The sequence below is a fragment of the Chenopodium quinoa genome, unplaced genomic scaffold (genome assembly GCF_001683475.1).
Source record: "Chenopodium quinoa cultivar QQ74 unplaced genomic scaffold, ASM168347v1, whole genome shotgun sequence".
NCBI lineage: Eukaryota > Viridiplantae > Streptophyta > Magnoliopsida > Caryophyllales > Amaranthaceae > Chenopodium > Chenopodium quinoa.
Genome location: NW_018742607.1, coordinates 1,053,532 through 1,074,293, shown reverse-complemented (window position 1 = coordinate 1,074,293; position 20,762 = coordinate 1,053,532). Strand labels below are relative to the sequence as shown.

The window sequence follows — 20,762 nt, the reverse complement described above, 5'->3', positions numbered from 1 at the left end:
TTATGCACTTGCATATACATATCAAACCTCATTTAGTGCTTCCTCCCAAAATACAGTATTACAGCCTCAAAAGTTAAAAATCTCCTGTCTAACAGAGATTATGCATGCATCTTCCATCTTTTAGCTGAAGTTCTTGTGATCACATTTTATTTGTTATTCTTGCTTGCGAAGAACTCATCTCTTTAAACAAAAGAAAAAAAATGAAGGGTTCAACTGAGATTGAGAAGGGTACCATTTGATGGTGTTACTAATTATACTCACCTTATAAAGTGGATGTTAATAAATAACCTTTGGCTTCCTTTGGATTAGTACTTGTACACTTAGTTATGGGGACTAACTGATTAGTACCAAAGAAATGATTTTAACAATCTTACACCTGAGAAATTGATACTCAAATATAGAGTTTGTATTTGCACTTGAGCACAAAATTGTCCTCTTACTTCAGAACACCATAGCAAGAATAAGTTGTCCACTAGTACTGTTTCGAGATCAGTCGTTCCTGCTATTATTTTGTTCATAGAACACTCTTTGAATGTGTGTAGGGCTGCAAACGATTCGGGCCGAGCCGAGTTTTAGTCTTTTCGAACTAAGCTTGATAAAAAATATTCGTGTTCGAACTATCTTGAGCTTGAACGAGCTTTTAAAAATCTTGTTCGAGCTGGACTCATTAAGAATATGGCTTGTTTGAGCTTTGTTCACGAACGCACTCGTTTGCATTTCGAGTTTAAGTTCGAGCTTGATCGGGTCTAAATCGGGCTTGATTAAATAAAAAAAAGCATTAATTTATCATCAAAAAATGGTTTCTTTTAAATTTTAACACATCCATTTAATTTTATATAAAATGTTTATATTCTTTTTATAGAAAAAGGTAATCCTAGAGTTTTCATGCTTTTATATGATGAAATAATTAGTTTTTATACAAATATGTATGAATAAAAGATATCTAAATTTTTCAAATTTTAATTGGGCGTGAAAAAACTTATAAATTGACTTAAACGAGTTGTTTATGAACATTACCGAGTCGAACATGATGCTGTTCGAGCTTTGTTCACCTATTTGACGAGCTTAATATTTTTGTTCAAGTTTGTTTGTTAGCTTAACAAAAGAGTTTTGACCAAGCTTTGATCGAGCTTGTTCACAAGTAGTTCACAAACGTATCGGTTCATTTACACGGTTACACCCCTAAATGTGTGGCTGGTGAAACTCTTTTTGACACTGTAAGACTTGTGATAATTACGTTCGTTAATCCTTTTGTGGTGCTTCCTATAGTGAACAATTATTTGAGGAAAATCGTACACCAGTCATGAATAAAGTTGCTTCCTGCTCAGATTGTGATGTATGTTGCTTTCAGGTCCAGGGAAGCAATGTACATAAATTGAACTTCATATGTACCTTTTACAATACTTTTCAACTGTATACAACTACGCTTTTATCTACATAAGAAAAAGCAAGTCAAGGCACAATAGCGCAATATAGCTTGTAACTTCCATTAGCATTATATCGGATACTATAATTGGTGATGCATAGCAGTATAGTGAATCTTTGAAGATATTTGTATGACGAACTATCCTGAACAGGCAACACTGAATATATATGATTTAACACAGAAGATCAGAGATAGTCCTTAATCGTTATTAGCTTTCATCCTCGATCACATCTTCTGGTTCTTGTAGGTGCTCTTTAAGAGGTTGCCCTATGATCTCCCACTTTTCCCTACTCCAAGCAGAGTCAACTTCTGGCAACTCATAATCATCTGGTCTCAACGACAATTGGAACTCAGGCAGCTCGGGTGGTGGCTGTAGGCCCCTGCACAATACAAACTCACCCATGTTTTAAAATCGAGAAAACAGGAAAAATAAATTATATGAACAGGAAGTTAGAAAACAAAGAATGAAGCGCGTGTAGATAGTTACATACTTTTCTTGATCAAACATGTAACTGTACAGCTGAGACTTCTTGGAAGCGGTTTCTGGAATCTTTTGATGGAAATGCTTCATTGCACCCCAGAGTGGAGGAACTCTATACAGGGGAAACAGGGCCAGAAAAAATGTTGCTGTTATAAACTTTCGGATATTTCCCTTTTTCTGCTACCAATTTAGGCCAGTTCTAGAGCACCTAATCTTAAGAAGTTAAATGTCATGCCTAAGTGGTAATGAATAAAAATTTAAGCATTTTTGTGGTTTTTAAAACCCAGAGTTTTATTCTAGACAATTTTATATGCAAAGTATAAGGTGCTTATAATAATACCTGTTAACAGGAGAAGCCAAGCAAAAGCTTAAACAGGCTTTTCTGCTTTCCACCAAAAGTTCCTCAGCAGCAACATAACTGCTTAGTGCATTCGTATGGGACAATGGCTCATTACTTTTCTCAACGATCAAACCGTGGTAGAAGTACGCTGCAGCCTGATAATAATCAAGTTCAGCTCCTAATCAATATTAGAACAAAATTGTGCAGTTCTTTTTATATAAAACAAGGATGTCAATAATACATTTAATGAGTAAAGAAGAAAAAACTAAAATAAAAAAAGGGAAATTCTCTGTGTCTCATGGTGAGAAACGAAATTTATTTCTCATGGGGGCATTTTCGTGAATAAATCAACAACTTTTTCATTATCGTGGGCTCCACATTTGAATAAAGTTATTGGTTTATTTACGAAAATGTCATATGAGAAACAAAATTTGTTTCTCACCACGAGAAACTGGGGCATCCTCATAAAAAAACAAGTACCTTGGCTTCTAAAAATTTGTATTTGATGAACAATGATTGCTTTCCTGCATCACTGTCATTGGTTTTTTCTCCTGACAGTGAGCAATGAGCCTGTAAGTTTTTAACATATTGTCAAATTTTAAGGTTGGTTCATCGATCTGTTAAATACTGAAATCCTTATTGAAACAAAACTATGAATTTGGGAAATGTGCACACTACTAGAACTTTTACCTGAGTGAAGAAGGTCTGCTCCTCGCATGCTAACCTCCTCTTTACTGATAACGTGGCCTTTTGGTTATCAATAGCCAACCCCAACTGCAATTCTGTTCCCTGGATTCACTTCCAAGGTGAGTATTAGTGCGATTAACTTCTAGATGGCCTATACTAACAATTATATCCCAAAAATGAATTAGCTACAGCAGAAAGCCGAGTAGACAAATAACATGATTTTTCATGCCCAGCAACCTGATAATTGAAGTCCAAATACATGACAAACTAGAAGTACCTGGCCGAGTGCTTGTAGGGAAAGAGCCTCTAATGCACCTTCACGCATGTCTTTGTGCAACTTGTTCCTGGTGGAAAGATCTTTCATATCATAAAACTGCTGGTACAGTTACCTTAGCAGCACTATAAGAGAAATGAAATGCTTTCACATACTTGATTTCCAGTCCTAATTGAGGTAGAATACTCTTCACACAAAAATCTAAGTACCCTGATGCCTTTAGAAGCAAATCAATCGCATCCCTCTGGCAATCTGTTAGATTTACATCCATGATCAAGCAAAATTATTTACTTTACTTTCTTTTTAAGCTCGAAATTTGACTGTTTAATCAAGACGTATACCTGTAGAAACTATCCTATCAGTAGAACCAGTGTATTGCTTAGGAACAAGCAACATGTTGGCTTCAACCAATGTCAAAACCGCCATCATATAAACCACGGATAATACTTCATACCATGTATTTGATACACAAATTTCCTGCTTACAAAAATCAACAATATAATCCCAAATTAATAAAAATTAGATCACAGTATAGACCAATAAGTATCACTATATCAATGAATCAGTGAAAGCTTTTAGTCATTTTCTTACTTGTCTTTTGTCATCCAAATTTCTCCATTTGAATGGCACTACATCTAATGCACCATAATCTATTGCAAACAAAAGAACAAAAATGAGTTAACAATATAATAACAACAAAGAAAAGTAGCTTAGAAAAATATGATTAAATTAGAAATAAAACCTTTTTTAGCGAGTCCAAGCAGGACAGGCAAGTACTCCTCCAGAGCCTGCTTAATCTCTGGAATAGCCGAAACATCTGCATAACAAACATGATCTAAGATTTCTAGTATAGCTCATAAATTCCAATCAAATGAAAAAATCACACAATGATCTTACAGACCAGTGTCTTCAGAGAGTAAGATGACACGATTTCGAAAATCGACAAGACGGTCAATCATATCCTTAGGAATCAACCCTTTAAGCCCTTTATGAAGCTCAGATTGTACTGGAATTTGCATAGTTGGAACAAACACAACGACTTCAGCAATCATCATCTTCTTCTTTTTTCCTCCAGTATGAAGTATTGAAGAAGTGCAGCCCATTATAAAGCCCTTTTCAAGGAAGGCAACACCTGTATTAATTATAATCAATAAATTGCAATTTTTGTGCTTTATTTGTTAAACGTAATCCATAAAACATCACAATCATATCATAAACTAATAAATTTTGAAGGGTTCTACCAAATATAATGAGTCTAGGTATAGTTAAAAATTGTATAAACGGATGAGATTAGCTAAACTAAAAGTAAAATTAGCTATCAACAAATTCTGATTAACAGATGGCAGAATTACATAGGAAAGTGTAGACGTTTGCAAAATTTTATATCTAGTCAATAAAAAGTTGACCCAGATTACAAAACCGTCCATCTTTAAAAGATACAGACGTGATATAAGAGATTAGAATAGTCGGTTAGCTCTCTGACTTCAACCAAACTCGAAAATTTATCGAATCTAGTTATACACGGGATATTCTTAATTTCCCTCCAATAACACGAAAATGACCAAGTACGAGAACAAATTTTTAGTTGGTCATTCTAACTTTCTAAGACCATGTAATGTGCAAAGATAGTTAAGTGTACTCGGAAACATAATGGACATACGAACATTACGAGATAAGAAAAAAAAACAAAAAAAAAAAAAAAAAAAAAACACCTTACGATGAGTATCCAAATGAAGACAGGAGAGAAGAATTTGAGAAGTTTGGAGGGAAGAATTTAATGGAAATTGAATCGATAAAAAAAGAAAAAGAATCAGAATAAAAATAGTGTGAAAGAGGGGTTCAGTAATCGAGACAGAAATCACATGGCAAATGCGTAGGAAATGAAGTAATAGATCGGCAGAAGCACAGGTTTAAGAGTGCATGATTAGAATGGATTCCATTATTTTTTGGGATCTTAAATTTTGGCATTTTCAATTGCAAGCTGTTCAAATTTAAATGTTAAATTGTACATGATAATTATTGGTACTTAATACTCCCTCCGTCCCCGAATGATAGTCACTATTTCCATTTTTGGACACCCAAAATGTTAGTCACATTTCACAATTTTAGGTCCCATACAATAACACAAAATGACCTATGTACCCTCATTTTTTTTGGATGTATTATCTGTGCTTCCCAAAACACCCTCATATTTGCCTTTGTACTTGTGTCTTAATTGAATGAGTTGTCTCCCTTTTTAATGACAATCAGTTTCTCTCTTCTTTTTGTTTTGCACATGATTGAATTTTAGTTCCCATGTACTTTATTTATTTCTCCTTAATTCCCGTGATTTTCATTCAAAAGTGACTATCATTCGGAGATGGAGGGAGTAGTATGATTATTGAGAATAGACTTTAGCAAAATGGTGTTATGTCAAATTTCACTATGTATGTGTTGGTCTTTGCCCAATAAACATCCGTCATAAGCTACTCTTTTTTTTTTTTTTTTTTTTTGGTGGTGGTTGTTTGTCAAGGGGAACTACACCAAGTTGCCAACTAGGCTGCTTTTGGAGTTGTTATTACACTATTTGACCCTGTTTTGAGTAAAAATTACCCATGCCACGTGGTCCAGCCAGTAGACGACACGAGTCAGCCCAAGATAAGGCCAAAATAGACCTATCCCTATTTGACATGTGGCGCTCTCAGAGTTAAGGAGAAAAGACGGTCTTCAGGGTCCAAATCCCGAGAAAGTCGCAATGCGGCGCGGCCCATTAGGATTAGGTCGGAGTGACCTAATTAAGAGCACATTTACCAATGTTCTTATAAATAGGGAGATTTCCCCCATTTTGGCGACACCTATAATTATTACAACTACTCTACATTCTCTCACATCAGAGAAAACACTTGATCTCGGAATCCGAGAAGATCTCACATTTACCTTTTTCGCACCTTTTCATCTTCTACAACCAATACTAACTTGATCGTCGAAGGCGAAGCTCCTATCAACCGAAGTCTTCGTGTTTTGCAGGTACAAACAGCGCTGGACACCAATCTTAGAGACGTAACTCTCCCGAGGGACCAAATCACCCAAAACAGACCCTATCAGAATTTCTTATATGCGAATGACCACTTTTTTTGACTAGTTATATGCGGCTGGCCACATTTAATGACTAGGGATAATGGAGTTATTTAATTGGTGTTATAGGGGTTACTTAGTTAGTGTTATAGAAGTTACTTGGTCAATGTTAGATGGGTTACTTTGTCAGTGTTATAGGGGTTAGTCGGTCAATGTTACATAGTTACATGGTTACTTCGTTTGTATTATAAGAGTTATTTGGTCAGTGTTACAAGGGTCATTTCGTCAGCAATATAAGGGTTACTCGATTAATATTACAAGGGTTCGTTACTCGATTAGTGTTATAGAGATTACTTTGTTGATTTATCAACCATATAGTGTGGCCGGCCACACACAAGATGAGCTATGATATGACACTATAATCTATTTTTAAGAGAAAATACAAGTTTATCTCATGATAAACAAAATATTTTGGGAGAATTCTACAAAGTGTCTTCAAGGATTTAAAAATTCTACATGGTAGAAGGGCAAATTTCTTTTTCAATAAAATGACCCCCTAGTTTGGATTAATGCACGTAGTGATCTCATCATTGGCTAATTAAGTTTTTAATGATGCGTGGTTGTGGCTAGGTGGTGGGCTTGGTGATGGTGTAATGTTAATTAAGGGATAGGCTACGAATTTAATTAATGAGTAAGTTTGTAATTAGGTTTTTTAATGATTGGTTAGCCACTTAGCATATAAGGTTGCTATATATCTATACTAATATATTAAAAGGCGTTTCTAAAAACGTCTGTGTGTCACATAGACTCCTCATTGTGCCACGTCATATACTCAATTTCTTAATTTGCCATGTGTAGACACCTAAAAATGTCTCCCCAAAACCAAACTCGATGATGAACAACCTTTCACCGCCACTATTGGTCAGGTTCAGTATTTAATCCCGAGAGTGCTTAAAAAATCGTATTTGATTAAATTCATATTTTTGAACAGTCTATGGATTAGTCTTGATGTTTTGTAAAAGCATGGTTTTAATTTCAGCCCAAACTTATTATTTAATTTCAGCCCAAACCTTTTTTATTTTATTGTTTTATTATTTATTTTTGGCCCAAACCTTTTATTTTATTTCCTTATTTTAGCCCAAATAATAATAAATCAGAAAATGGCCCGAAATTATCAATCGGCACTTAAAATGCTGAACGAAATTAGGGTTTAAAATGTATTTAGACGGAAAAGCAGGCTGGGAATTCCCGCGCCACGGCAGGTACGCACCGTGTCACGGGAATCCTTCCCGTCTGACGGTGGGATTTCCCGTGACACGGGAATTTCCGTGTCTTTTCTGCGTAAACCCTTAACGCGTTTTCTTCCCCGTTTATTGAAAATTTCCCGCGTCACGCCAAAAATACACCGTGTCACGGGAATGATTCCTGTGTGACGGTGGGACTTCCCGTGTCACGGTACAGATTGCCGTGTTGTGGGATACTTTTTTAGGGTTTTTATCATTTTAGGGTTCCGTGTGCTCCCTCAGCACATTTTCCCTATAAATACCCCCTCATTTCTGATGTACGGGGCATCAATTAATTCTCTAGTTTTATTTTTCTCTCTTCTATGCTTTAACCTAAACACTAGCCTACCTTTCTCATTTCAAAATTCCTTCTTCAAGTGCTCAAATTAAAGGAGTCCATACTTTACTCGTGGTTCTGTCCTTAAGCCAAGGCGTGAAAGGTAGAACTTTTTGAGGGATTGGCCCCAAATCAACTCTACTTTGTTTAATTTAATTTAATTGTTGTTTTATTATTATTTCCTTGAAGTTACTAACTCGTTTATTATTTTGTAGTTGCAAACAAACAAAATCAAAGTAAGAATTATGTTCCTTTTATTTCTATTATTTTTCTAATGATTTTATATTGTTGGAATTATTTTTAAATTTCTTCCAATATTAATGTTAATTCTATTGTTATTATGATCACCATATTGCATGTTTAAAGGGAATATGTAATTGAAAATCACGCCTAATAAGATAATTTGGACAACCGATTTAGGTTCCTTTTTAATCTTGTTAATTAATTCAAGTGACCACAAATATTTTAGAATTATGTGTTGCATTAATATTCAACCAATTTAGCTTAATAATAGTTTGGAGCAAATTGAATATTTTGTTTGTATGCCTTTGAGATCGCAGGAATCACTTTTCACTACAAGAATCGAGTAGAGGCCAATACGGGCGAATGTGACTCCATGACTCACTTCGTACCATCATCCCCGATCCTCCTTTCGTGTTTCCGAACCATATGGAGTTAGTAATCTCATGGATTATGAATGGGGTGTAACCTTCACGGGTCACTCGTTGTTGCCTATAGTTGTCCCTTATCGTGGTTGCCTTTTATGATCCGTGAACGGTTTACAAGTTCCTTAAAAATATTCCTACTTTATTTGTCCCTAATCGTATTATGTCAATTCCAACTTCCTATGAGTGCCAAGCATATTCACACATGCTTTTTACGTAGACGCACATCGAGCGACACCTACAATTTGGCGACTCCACTGGGGAGGATTCTTGGTTATTTATCGATTTGAGTGATCGGTATTTAATTAAGATGAGTGGATGAGACTTGAATGATTCTTGAAATATATTCCTGTGATTAATTTGGCATTTTTGCATCTGCATAGAGGTTTTAACGTCGCATTCAGGTCTGTCCCGTAGGAAAAATTGAATAACTTTGTTGCGTACGAAGAAAAACAGGGCTCCAGTCAGATCTTCTGACTGCCGTGCCACGGTAAAATCTGATGTGTCACGGTACAGTGCACCGTCTGACGGTGCACAGTACCGTGGCACGGGAATTTTCGCCGTGTCACGGCAGTCCTAAAATCAGTCTGGTGGCTTATTTTCTCTTCTCACAGTCAACTTCCTTCGATTTTTCTGAAAAAACATATGAGTTCTACATGCGTCTTAGCCCCGGGGGATTTAAGCTCTATCAACCCAAAAACGCTCATGGCAATAAGGGTTCATCCGAGTCATTAAATGCACCCAAACCATGGAGTCGAGTTCGATTTCATCACGAACTCGCAGAGCCGCCCGTTGGCATACACCCTCAAGGGAGGCTGCCTTGCTACCGCGTCCAAACTCTTAACCATGGTACCCTTTGGACACACAAAGCTTGACCAATAGTTGAACATAGATCGTGACTCTAAGTTGCTAACTTTTTTTACATCATCGTGCCTAAATGCTATGTGATTGTTTGGTGCTAACCTTCATGTGTTTACTCTTGTGTTTAACCCATGACCGAGGGTTTTTATTTTCACATAGTAATTAGTATGGACCTAAAATCGATTAAAATCTGGAAAAATCACAAAAATGAACTGGAACTGTGCACCGTGTCACGGCATGTTCTGACGCGCCACGGTGAACAATGTCGTGACACGGGGCTTTCTACCGTCTGACGGTAAACTGCACCGTGTCACGACAGTCTGCACCGTGACACGGTGCCCAGGAAAAGAGTTCTGTCAGTTTTTTTTCAGTTTTTGTGCGAACGTATGTGGTTGTTGTGTCCAGTTTGGTGTCATGTCTAGCTGTACAGTCAAAACACGCGTCCATAACCTCACTTAATCACTCACATATCGTGTTCACACACTTTTTTTCCTTAGTCATGCACTACTTTTTGACCGTATTTTAGGGTAGTCTTGTTTTTTGTCGTTTTTTTTTTTCGGAGTAAGTCGGATGATGTCCTCCCATTTTTTAAAAAAATAATAATAAAAAAAAACAAAAATCTTTTTTCTTTTCTTTTTTTTAATCCGGATGGGTTAAGGTTAAGCGTGGTCATTAAAGGTGTGTTTGTTTCGGTGTCCCAGCACTTGGTCAAGAAGCAGGGGTAGATTGTTACGGTTCAATTCAATACCTCAACAACCTCTCATACCAAAGAGGCGTACAAGGAAACCACCTCAATCATCTCCACAAGATCCATCTCCAGTTTACTTTCAACCAATGGCTAATAAGGAAGACATCGAGAACCTCAACAAGACAATTGAAAAGTTGTCTAACATGATGCATACACTCACCACTCCAGTCAGCACGGTAGAACAAGACAGTCAAAACAATGTCACTACCGATGCAATGGACAAGATTAAGGAACAGATGAGCAAAATTTCTGAAGAATTCACTTATGTGGAACAACCTGTCACCTCTTCGTCCATAAGGGACAAGCTTCCTGAGAAGTTTTCCACTGCTGACATTCCCAAATTCAAGCCTACTGATAATTCGCTTTTCCATTTGAAGGCTTTTTCTGCAACTATGGCTCTTAAGGGAGTAGAGGTGACACTCTTCCCTACGTTGTTCCCTCTTTCCTTGGAGCATGCCTGTCAACAATGGTTCTATTCTTTGGAATCCAAACATGTCGCGACCTGGGAGGATGTTGCTGAGAGCTTCATAAATCGTTACAAGTGTAACATTCAGGCCAAAACTTCTGAACGTGAACTCTCCACTCTCAAACAGAAAGAGAATGAAGGCTTCACCACTTACTTAAGCAGGCGGAGGGAAACAACCGCGCTCTTGGTGGATCCCCCCAAGGAAAAGGAGATGGTTCGCTTGTTCATCGCCAATCTGACTCATAAGTACAAGCAACACTTGAAGTTTTTGCCTCTGAGTACCTTTGAAGCTGTATACGATATTGGAATCAATATCGAGGACGAACTAATGAAGACTACTGGTAGCAACAATAATAACAACACTTGGAAAAACAAGAAGAACGACACTCCTTCTTCTTCGTCTTCTAAGCCCAATAATGCTGCCAACAATATCAATATTAATGATGTGCTGGCCCTTAATGCTCCTCCTCAAAGGTTCCAAAGGAAAAGGAGGTTTTACACGCCTTTGGGAATGACTTATGATGCTGCTTATGACCGTTTGCATGGTCAAGGACTGATTATGCCAATTGGACCATTTCCAGAACCTCGACCAGAGAATAGGACCGCTAGCTATGACCCCAATGCTTATTGCAAGTTTCATCAAGGCAAGGGTCATAATACTGAGAAGTGTTGGAGGTTAAAGGTTGCAATCCAAGACCTAATTGATGCTAATCAACTTCCTGTCCCTCTAGGGGGAAAGAAACCTAACATTCAAACAGGTCCTCTTTCTGATGCTTTGGCTATCAAGGGAGACAAAGTCTCCTTTGATCCGTCAATACTCATTAAACCTGTGAGTGAACCTCTGCCGGAAGTTGTATTTGTCTCGAGTTCTGAAGAAGTAAATGGAATTTGGGATAGTGACGATGAAGACGTCTATCTCAAGGATATAGTCTGTTCATCTCTTGGCACAAGTGAAGATGTTTGGGGGGACTTTGAGGTCAAGGTTCTCACCAGAAGTGGACGGTTGCAACAACCTAATCCACCTCCACCTCCACCACAATCACATCCGATAGTTGATCCCATCGACCCTGTGAACAGCGATGTGGTCAAACAATTGCAAAAGACCAAGGTGGAGATGAATGTATGGAAGCTTTTGGCCACCTCCCACGAGCATCGAAAGGCTGTGATGAATGCTCTGGTGAAAATAGGAGTTGATGATGACATGACTCCTCAAGGACTGGTCAACTTTCTCACTACTGAATTGCCAAGTACTAGCAATTTGATTTCTTTTTCTGACAAGGATCTGCCCCCGGAAGGGGACCAACATAATAAGGCCTTACACCTCACTGTGGTGTGTAGGCAGATGAATGTTCCTATGAGCCTGGTTGATAATGGCTCTGCAATCAATGTGTGCCCACTCCGTACTGCAAAGAAGTTGGGCATAAAGAATGAAGAACTGACTCCCTCCACTCAAGGGATTCGCGGTTATGATAATACTCGCCGTCAAGCCGTGGGTACTATCATGCTGAACATAACCACTGGGGCCATTAAACGTTGCACTAAGTTTCAGGTAGTAGACATTAAGGCCTCCTTCAATCTGTTGTTAGGACGCCCTTGGCTTCATGAGCTAAAGGCGATTCCATCATCGCTGCACTAGAAAGTGAAAGCCATAGTTGGAGGGGTTCCAATTACCATTGATGCCTCTCCTATGCGCATTCAAGTTATCAACACTCCTATCGTCCATGTTGAGCACGACGAAGAAGACGATGATCTTTGGGGTTTTTCACTCGATGATGTTCTCGTGATTGAAGAAGAGGAAAAGTGTCATATCGACTTCGATCCCTATTCAAACACCAATATCAATGCCATTCTGAAGAAGCAAGGTCATTTCCCTGGAATGATCCTCGGACTCAAAAAGAAAATGGCTGAATCTTGGGACCATCCTGGTGCACTCAAGAAGGATACTTTTGGCTTGGGATTCGAGCCAACAAAAGAAGATGTGAAGCAAGCTCTATTGAAGATGAAGGCTCGCAATAACGCTCGAATCATGAAGAAAGGAATGGCCATGGATCCATATCCATTAACACTCAATGGCCAGTATATCAAGGAAGGGGAAGATTTTCCGTGCTATGAATTCCCTGAACCATTTGTCCACGATGGGCTGCGTGAACCAGGATTCGAGATGTTCCTCGATTGTGACTTTCTTGATGAAGACAAAGAGCTCTTCACAACTGAGAAACCAGCTAGCCAAAGCACTGATGATCTAGGCATCAACCTACTTTTTGGAATGGAAAATAATGAGTCTAAGCCCGTCTGCAATGATAACGCCGAGCTCGTTCAGGCTGTCATAGCAAATAAGGATTTTGACCCCTCCGAGTTAATCGTCCAAGCTAATAATATTTCAAGGGGATGGCGCAAGACATTGAGGATCACTACGCCAAGTGGAGAGAAGTTGGAAATAACCGCTGGCAAAGGTCCTATGTTTGATGAGTCTGAGTCGTCTGGGTCTGAGTCCGAGTCTGAGTCTAAGTCTGTAGACGAGTCCTTAGAGTCTGAGGCCGACCCTCTTTCTGCTATAGAGTTCAATCCTGAGTCTCTTGTTGAGTCCTCTCTTTCTAGTCCAAATAATTCCTGTGAGGTCGCAGCCGACCTTGCCCCTCTTGATGTATTAGCCAATGAATTCAATAAAATAAGTACCTTTGCTTACGATGCGTGTCATTCCCCTAGCCTTGATCAATATTGCTTTGCTAATGATAAAAATGATAAAGAAATAATAAAAGCAATGGAAGAACACGAAAATAAAACAGCAGTTATCGAAGATACAGAAACAGTTAACATTTCAAATGATACGACTGTTAAAGAATTAAAAATTGGATTAACACCAAGTCAAGATGAACACAAAGAGCTAATTAACTTGCTTAGTGAATTTGTGGATGTATTTGCTTGGTCATACCAAGATATGCCAGGAATTGACAGGGATATAGCTCAACATACGATACCACTCATTCCATGTATGAAGCTTGTCAAACAAAAGATGCGCCGTATGAAACCGGATGTGGCTCTCAAAATCAAAGAAGAAATTAGAAAGCAGTTGGCCGCAGGTTTCATCAAAGTATCCAAGTATCCAGAATGGATACAAATGTGGTTCCAATTCCAAAGAAGGATGGAAGGGTCAGAATGTGTGTTGATTACAGGGACCTTAATAAAGCAAGCCCGAAAGATGGGTTCCCTCTACCTCACATTGACATTCTGGTCGATAACACAGCAAACTATGCACTCCTATCATTCATGGACGGTTACCCGGATATAATCAAGTATTGATGGCTGAAGAAGATATGGAGAAAACCACATTCATCACGCAATGGGGTACATATTGCTATACGGTAATGCCATTCGGGTTGAAAAACACGGGTGCCACCTACCAAAGAGCAGCTACAACATTGTTACATGACATGATGCACAAAGAGGTGGAGGTCTATGTCGATTATATGATCGTTAAGTCTAAAGATCGCCCAGGACATATTATTGCACTTCGCAAGTTCTTTGAGAGACTCCGCAAGTACAACATGAGATTAAATCCAGCAAAATGTGCATTCGGAGTCACGTCAGGCAAATTACTTGGATACGTGATCAGTTCTCGAGGGATTGAAATAGATCCCACAAAATTAAAGGCGATCATGGCCATGCCACCGTCCAAGAATGAGAAGGAGATTCGAGGTTTCATTGGAAGGTTGCAATATATAAGTAGGTTCATATCAAAGCTCACAGCGATATGTGATCATATATTCAAGAAGCTTAAGAGAAATGTCCCAGCCACATAGGATGACGATTGCCAAACAGCTTTCGATAAAATCAAAGAGTACTTGGCAAACCCACCCGTGCTAGCGCCAGCAATACCTGACTTTCCTCTTCGACTCTACCTTACGGTCACAAGAGAAACGATGGGGGCAATGCTAGCACAAGAGATTGAAAGCAAGGAGAATGCAATCTACTACTTGAGTAAGAAGCTTCAAGGATATGAGACACGATACACACTACTTGAAAAATTGTGTCTCGCACTTGTGTGGGCCGCACAGAAACTAAGACATTACATGCTCGCTCATACAGTGCATGTCGTGTCCAAGATGGATCCTCTCAAATACTTGTTCGAAAAAGCGACACTCAATGACAGATTATCAAGGTGGATAGTCAATCTTGCTCAGTTTGATTTGAGATTTGTACCACAAAAAGCCATCAAAGGTTCTACGGTTTCTGTTTTCTTAGCAGACTTTCCATTAGAAGAAGTTGAGAAAGAAGAAGATGAGTACGATTTCCCCGACGAAGATTTACTCATGACCGAAGATGATAGTTGGACGCTCTATTTTGATGGAGCTTCAAACCAAAAAGGATGTGTTGTAGGAGTCTTGCTTGTACCACAAGAAGAAGATGAAGAGCCATGGTATACAAATATCCTTAATTATGTGACAAGAGGAGAATACCCTCCTAATACTGATAAAAGGGCACGCCGTGCTTTGAGGCTCCTGGCCTCACAGTATGTGCTCATCAGGGGAGAACTCCACAAGAGAACTGCAATGGGGAGAAATCTCTTATGCATAGCCAAGAAAGAAGCACATAAAACCATGGAAAACCTTCATGCCGGTATATGTGGAACGCACATGAATGCAAAGATGTTAGTCCAAAAGATTCAACGGCAAGGTTATTATTGGACTATTATGGAGAGAGATTGTCACGAATACGTCAAGAAATGTATGAAGTGTCAAGTCTACGCAATTTTACAGCATGTTCCACCTTCGCTTCTCTACACATATACTTCTCCATGGCCTTTCTCCACTTGGGGTATCGACATCATTGGAAAAATAACACTAGCAGGACAAGGGGGGCACGAATTCATCCTCGTAGCGATCGACTATTTCACCAAATGGGTCGAAGCTGCCTCATATGCTAAGCTGACAGCAAAACACGTAGCTTAATTCATTGAGAAAAATATCATATGCCTCTATGGGGTACCACATGAGATGATCAGTGATAATGGAACACATTTCTAAGCCGAATGCGCGGAATTATTACAGAAATATCATATCAAGCATCACAGATCATTAACTTACATACCACAAACAAATGGTGTGGTCGAATCGGCCAACAAAAGTGTGAAAACTATCATCGAAAAGATGATAGAAAATTACAAGGACTGGCCAAGTAAACTACATTTGGCCCTTTGGGGATATCGAATTTCTGTTCGTAAATCAACGGGGGCAACCCCTTTCTCTTTGGTCTATGGAGTTGAAGGTGTACAACCAATTGAACTCGAAATCCCTTCTCTTCAAATCGCATTGGAAAGCCAACTAGATGAAGTCGACTGGATTAGAGCAAGGTATGATGAACTAGTCTTACTTGATGAAAAACACTTGGCAGCTTTGCATCATGTCCAAACCTACCAACAGCGTATGGCGCGACATTTTAATAAAAAAGTCAAGACTAGGAACATCAAAGAGGGTGACCTGGTGCTTAAGGAACTTCGTAAAAATGTCTTAGATCGAAGAGGAAAATTCAGACCGAATTGGTCAGGCCCGTACATTGTTAAAGCCATCTTGTCTGGCGGAGCGGCACAATTGGTAGACATGGACGGTAACGGTTTCCACAATTTAACCAACTTGGATCAACTCAAGAAATTTTATGCCTAGTCGCATGGGTTCATGACCCAATAGAGCTACGTTTGGCCTGATTCCTTTTTAAGGATACGTAGGCAACCCCTCAAGGGGGCCCGACCACTTAAAAAAATAAAAATCCTCCCTCCGTCGATCAAGTATACGCGTCAGTTCAGCATTGCGTCACGACAAAAAAAAGGATTTCTGCCGCGACACGGGACATTCCACCGTGTCACGGTACAGTCCACCGTGGCGCGGTGGACTTGAGCGCAAAAAAAAAAAAAAAAAGGAATTGCCGTGACGGGGGAATTTGTAACATGTCACGGGATTTTTCACCGTGACACGGTGAAATTTAAGGTTTTCTGATTTTTTTTAGTGACGCATTCGTTGCGAATTCATTGTTTGTTCGAGGTTTTTATTTTCATTCTTCCATTGCGTCCGAATCTTCATTCTTCCATTGCGTCCGAATCCTTGACTAGGATAACTAAATAATAAAAAAAAAGTCATTGTAATTTTTTATTTAAGGCTGAAATAAATATGCTATTATTGAAATAAATGTGACTACAATTATTGGCATCATACGCCTTATTTTAAATAAAAAATTATAAATCATAAAAGCAAAGCAATATTGATCTAATCCCTCTTCACTTTAGGAACCTCCTTCTCTTTGTCAATTAGGTCGACCTTCACCATTAATGTGTCTTTTGTAGCCCGAACCGTCACACCCCTAGTCGAACTTTCACCCCTTTCACCTTTCTTAAAATTCTTCGGTTGTTTTTCTCTATAGACCATCTTCTCTTTACCCTTCCCTTTCACATAACTCTTCCTTTTCGGCATTATAGGAGTCTTAAACTCAATCCCTTGTGTTCTTGGACCTAGACGATCTTTAGGAGGTGCTTTCTTGTTTCCAAGACGACTCTTCACATCAGACTTGCGTGATCTGAATCGTTCCCTCCTATTTCTAGGGTTCAACCATGCCTTGTATGCACTAGATAAAGGAGGAGGAGCTTGGTCACTTGCAGAAACGGTCCACAAAGGTCTTCCAATCCAGTAAGTCTCGTACTTGTGAACGTTACTTTCATGCAATGATACTTCACGAGGACTATCGTTATAGCGTGGAACTACTTGTTCAAGTCCATACTGCCGCATCAATCAAGAAGGACAATAAAAATTCAGTTTTGAGATACTAGGAACACGACAATATGGAGTATCATTCGTGCCAACCATCCTAGTAAGCCTCCACCAAGGCACCACCCAACGAATGGAAAATTCCCTCTTTGCAAAGAAATTTTTCCAGTCTTCATACGACATATTCAAAGAGTAATTCTTTTTCCTGCAAACTAGGTCATTAGGGCCATATCTTTCAACATCGTCGGGGGCTTCAAATAATTCTAAACACTCCATCAACCAAATCTGGGCCAAAAAAAAATCAGTCGTTAAAAAAAAAAAAAGTGCAAATTCCCGTGACACGGCAGACTACACCGTGTCACGGCAGACACCGACCGTGACACGGTGCCTGTTTTGTGTCACGGGAGCTACTCGGAGCATATTTTTACCTGCAGCAGTACCAGAGAGCCTTTCCTGATGGCTTTCCGGTCAGCTTTTGCTTCGTCAAGGCCACGAAATGTTTCTCCAAGGCACGTAGGCATAGGAGATCTCCAAGATTTGACTTGTTCCAGCACAGACGCTAGACAAGCATGTTCTACCCTACCATTTGCAAATAAAAGCTTGCTAAACATGCAAAAAATATATGCCCTTCTACGATATACATGATAAGACTCAGAGATAGGGCGATTAAATTATAAATTTGCATTTCTAAGTCTACCTCATTACCACATACAATTCTATTTAAATTTGGATTTGTTAGATTCAGATGGCGTTCAAAATCTTGGTAATAATAGTCACGCAGGGTAGGCATGGCAATAATATTTCTAGCAGGAAATCCAAAGATGGCACCGAATTCCTCCGGCAGGGGACAGATTTCATCGTAATCAAATTTAAAACAATGTGTTTCTGTACTCCAATAATCTAATGTTGCCCTAAGAAAATCATGTTCAATAGCTGCTACATGTCGCAGGGCTAGTAAACCCCTGACATGAAATAATTCTAACACTCTTTTGTCAGCATTGGTCAAAGAATAAGACCAGTCGCGCAATGTATTATCAAAATTCTGAGACATGATTATTGAAATATGAAATTCTAATTATTTTGTGTTTCGTAATTATGCATATCATGAATATACTGGTCCTATTTTATAGCAAAAGCGCTCGGAACAACTCAGAAATTATCTTTTTGTACGCGCAAACCACACCGCTGTAGAATACGCGTACCGTGACACGGGAAATCCCACCGTGTCACGGGAAATTTTGCCGTGACACGACAGTTTTTGTCGTGACACGGTGTACAGTGCCGTGTCACGGCACCCCACGCGTTTTCTTTTTTCATCTTTTCCCGTATCTATCCGGATTTTTTTTAGTATTTTATCTTCACCGTTTATTTTTCAGTTTTCTGAGAGTTTTATTCCTAATAAGATTCTCAACTTTTTTATTTTTATTTTTATTATTATTATCTTTATCAACTCATTTTATTTTATTTATTTATTCATCACTTTAATATTTTTTTATCATTTTTTTTACTTATTTATTCTATTTATTTTTACTTGTCTTTTTATTTCTTTTTTTGGGGAAGGTCGGTACCCTCCACTTACTCCACTTACGTTTTTTTGTCGCGTCATTAATAAATACACGATCACACACAATGAGTCTCAAGCACACACTAACACACACTAATAAAATACATAAACTGTGAATAATGTACAAAATGAGTCATAATAAATAAACAGCGTCAAGTGTCATCATAGTATGTACAAATAAAAACCCTCGGTCAAAAGTATCTAGAACCAGAATTAGTATCATCTCCACCCTGTGAATATGGGAACGGTGAGTCAAAGAGTCCCGCCATCATCCGAGTACGGGGAGTAGTGTCCCTACTAGTCCCTGTGACTCCAGCAGTAGTCAAACTCAAGGCAGGACCCGTCTAACCGGCAAACGGTGTAGACTGACTCAAAGACACGGGAATCGTCGGTGAAGGCATCGTCCCATACATAAGAACTGAGAACAAGCCCGACTCCGGTGGAGGAATCCCAGACAATAGAGCTGAAAATAAACCAGGATCCACGGGAGTCAAAACAGGCCCAAGCTCAGGCTGAGAAGGCTGTGAAAACGACTGCCGCTGCCCCTAACTCTGACCCGGAAAGCGCTGGGAAGACTGAGGCTGCTGCCACTGAGCCTCCTGAAACGGCTGAGTAAATTGAGGCTCTCGCTAAGACAGAGAATGCCGATGAATCCCAGGAGATCGTCTACCACGACCAAGCTCCTCCTCGTCCGAGCCTCTATGCCTCAAGCGCGAGCGGGACCTCCGTTCCTCCTGAAAGATACAAAATCAAAAGGCGTCAACAAATGCAAAATAAAAACAAATGGTAGAAGTGAAAAAAAATGAGGTTACCTCAAGAACATCGCTAGAACTGCTCCGACAACTCGCACCATGTCGAAGCTTTATGATGTAGTACTTCAGGGCGTCAACTAGCTTCATGAATCCCATCATCTCCGGGCGGTTAGGCTGAGGATAAAACAAAGAAAAAATCAGTAACAAGCGGTGATAAAAAGATGAACAATGCATCAAAAAACTTACCGGCTCAAAGACCTCGGGCAGAGACTCATGCGCCTGTCTGTAACCCTCTGGCGCGTCAGCAATATGGTCCTTGGTAATACCAATCGGCCCCGGGTAGCAGACATACTAAGGCGGAATCTCGATCCTCCCCACAGGGCGAACAGTCGTCTGAAAATATGATCGAATAATCAAGTTATTCGACTATTTAAACAAAGACTAGTAACAAAAATCCTCAAAAGAAATCATACCTCAGGAAGACGGGGTGGAGGAGCCAGAGAGGGAAGCAAGTCCTGCGCATAATCACCCTCCATGTGCATAAGCTCCTGCCAAGGAAAAGTGTAGCGCTCTCCCCTGTTTATCAACTCCCTAATCAAGCGCGAGTCCAGCATCGAATCTGGTGGAGATTAGGGCACCACAAAGCGATCGCCGCTATGCTGACGAACGACACGCTCCCCCAAATACCAGACAAAGCGTCCGGTACCAACCAAAATGGTGCGGTGCGCTGAAAGACGCCAGGCCTCAGGAAGATCAGTCATCCCAGCCCAAGGACGATACTAGACATCAATGGCAACCTGAAAACCATAAAAAGTTGGCATGAAACACCAGAAATAACGTCAGAGGGAAAATAACAGGCAACAAAACTAATTCTTACGCCAACAGAAGAGGTGCCTCGGTGAAGCAGCCCACGCAGCGCAGGGACATACTCCACCCGTGACTCTCCTCGATTACGCCAGCTGGCCCCGACAGGGAAGTCATGAACCGCTCCACGACGCCGTCGAGGAGCCAAGCCTGGGAAGTACTCGTAGAACCATAGCTGCAATGAAGAGTAATCTTTGAGCACATGAGT

General features: G+C 39.6%; 1 protein-coding gene across 4 annotated transcripts; it reads right to left on the bottom strand.

The window, feature by feature from the left end:
* Positions 1-1,304: 1,304 nt before the first annotated feature.
* On the bottom strand, positions 1,305-6,029 carry LOC110721211. 4 transcript variants are annotated; one of them, XM_021900361.1, is made up of 12 exons: positions 4,921-6,020; positions 4,110-4,340; positions 3,951-4,025; positions 3,800-3,858; positions 3,550-3,685; positions 3,364-3,460; positions 3,212-3,278; positions 2,938-3,036; positions 2,728-2,817; positions 2,248-2,402; positions 1,918-2,019; positions 1,305-1,806 (listed from the first exon to the last, which is right to left on the bottom strand). In XM_021900361.1, exons 2-12 carry the CDS (start codon positions 4,309-4,311, stop codon positions 1,635-1,637), a joined length of 1,254 nt encoding a protein of 417 aa, XP_021756053.1. In that variant the 5' UTR covers positions 4,312-4,340; positions 4,921-6,020; the 3' UTR covers positions 1,305-1,634. The 4 variants fall into 4 exon arrangements, with proteins under 4 accessions (XP_021756053.1, XP_021756054.1, XP_021756056.1 ...); XM_021900362.1 differs by having other exon boundaries at positions 4,926-6,020; XM_021900364.1 differs by lacking the exon at positions 1,305-1,806 and having other exon boundaries at positions 1,926-2,120; positions 4,921-6,029.
* Between the last annotated feature and the right edge of the window lie 14,733 nt (positions 6,030-20,762).

What these genes read in the sequence shown, in the direction of transcription:
- LOC110721211 (XM_021900361.1), bottom strand. Translation starts at nt 4,311, where the DNA reads ATGGGCTGCACTTCTTCAATACTTCATACTGGAGGAAAAAAGAAGAAG. An exon ending in CCCTACAAGCACTCGGCCAG is followed by an intron (nt 3,037 to 3,211) that starts GTACTTCTAGTT and finishes AAGTGAATCCAG; the next exon opens with GGAACAGAATTGCAGTTGGG. An exon ending in AGCAGACCTTCTTCACTCAG is followed by an intron (nt 2,818 to 2,937) that starts GTAAAAGTTCTA and finishes AAAAACTTACAG; the next exon opens with GCTCATTGCTCACTGTCAGG.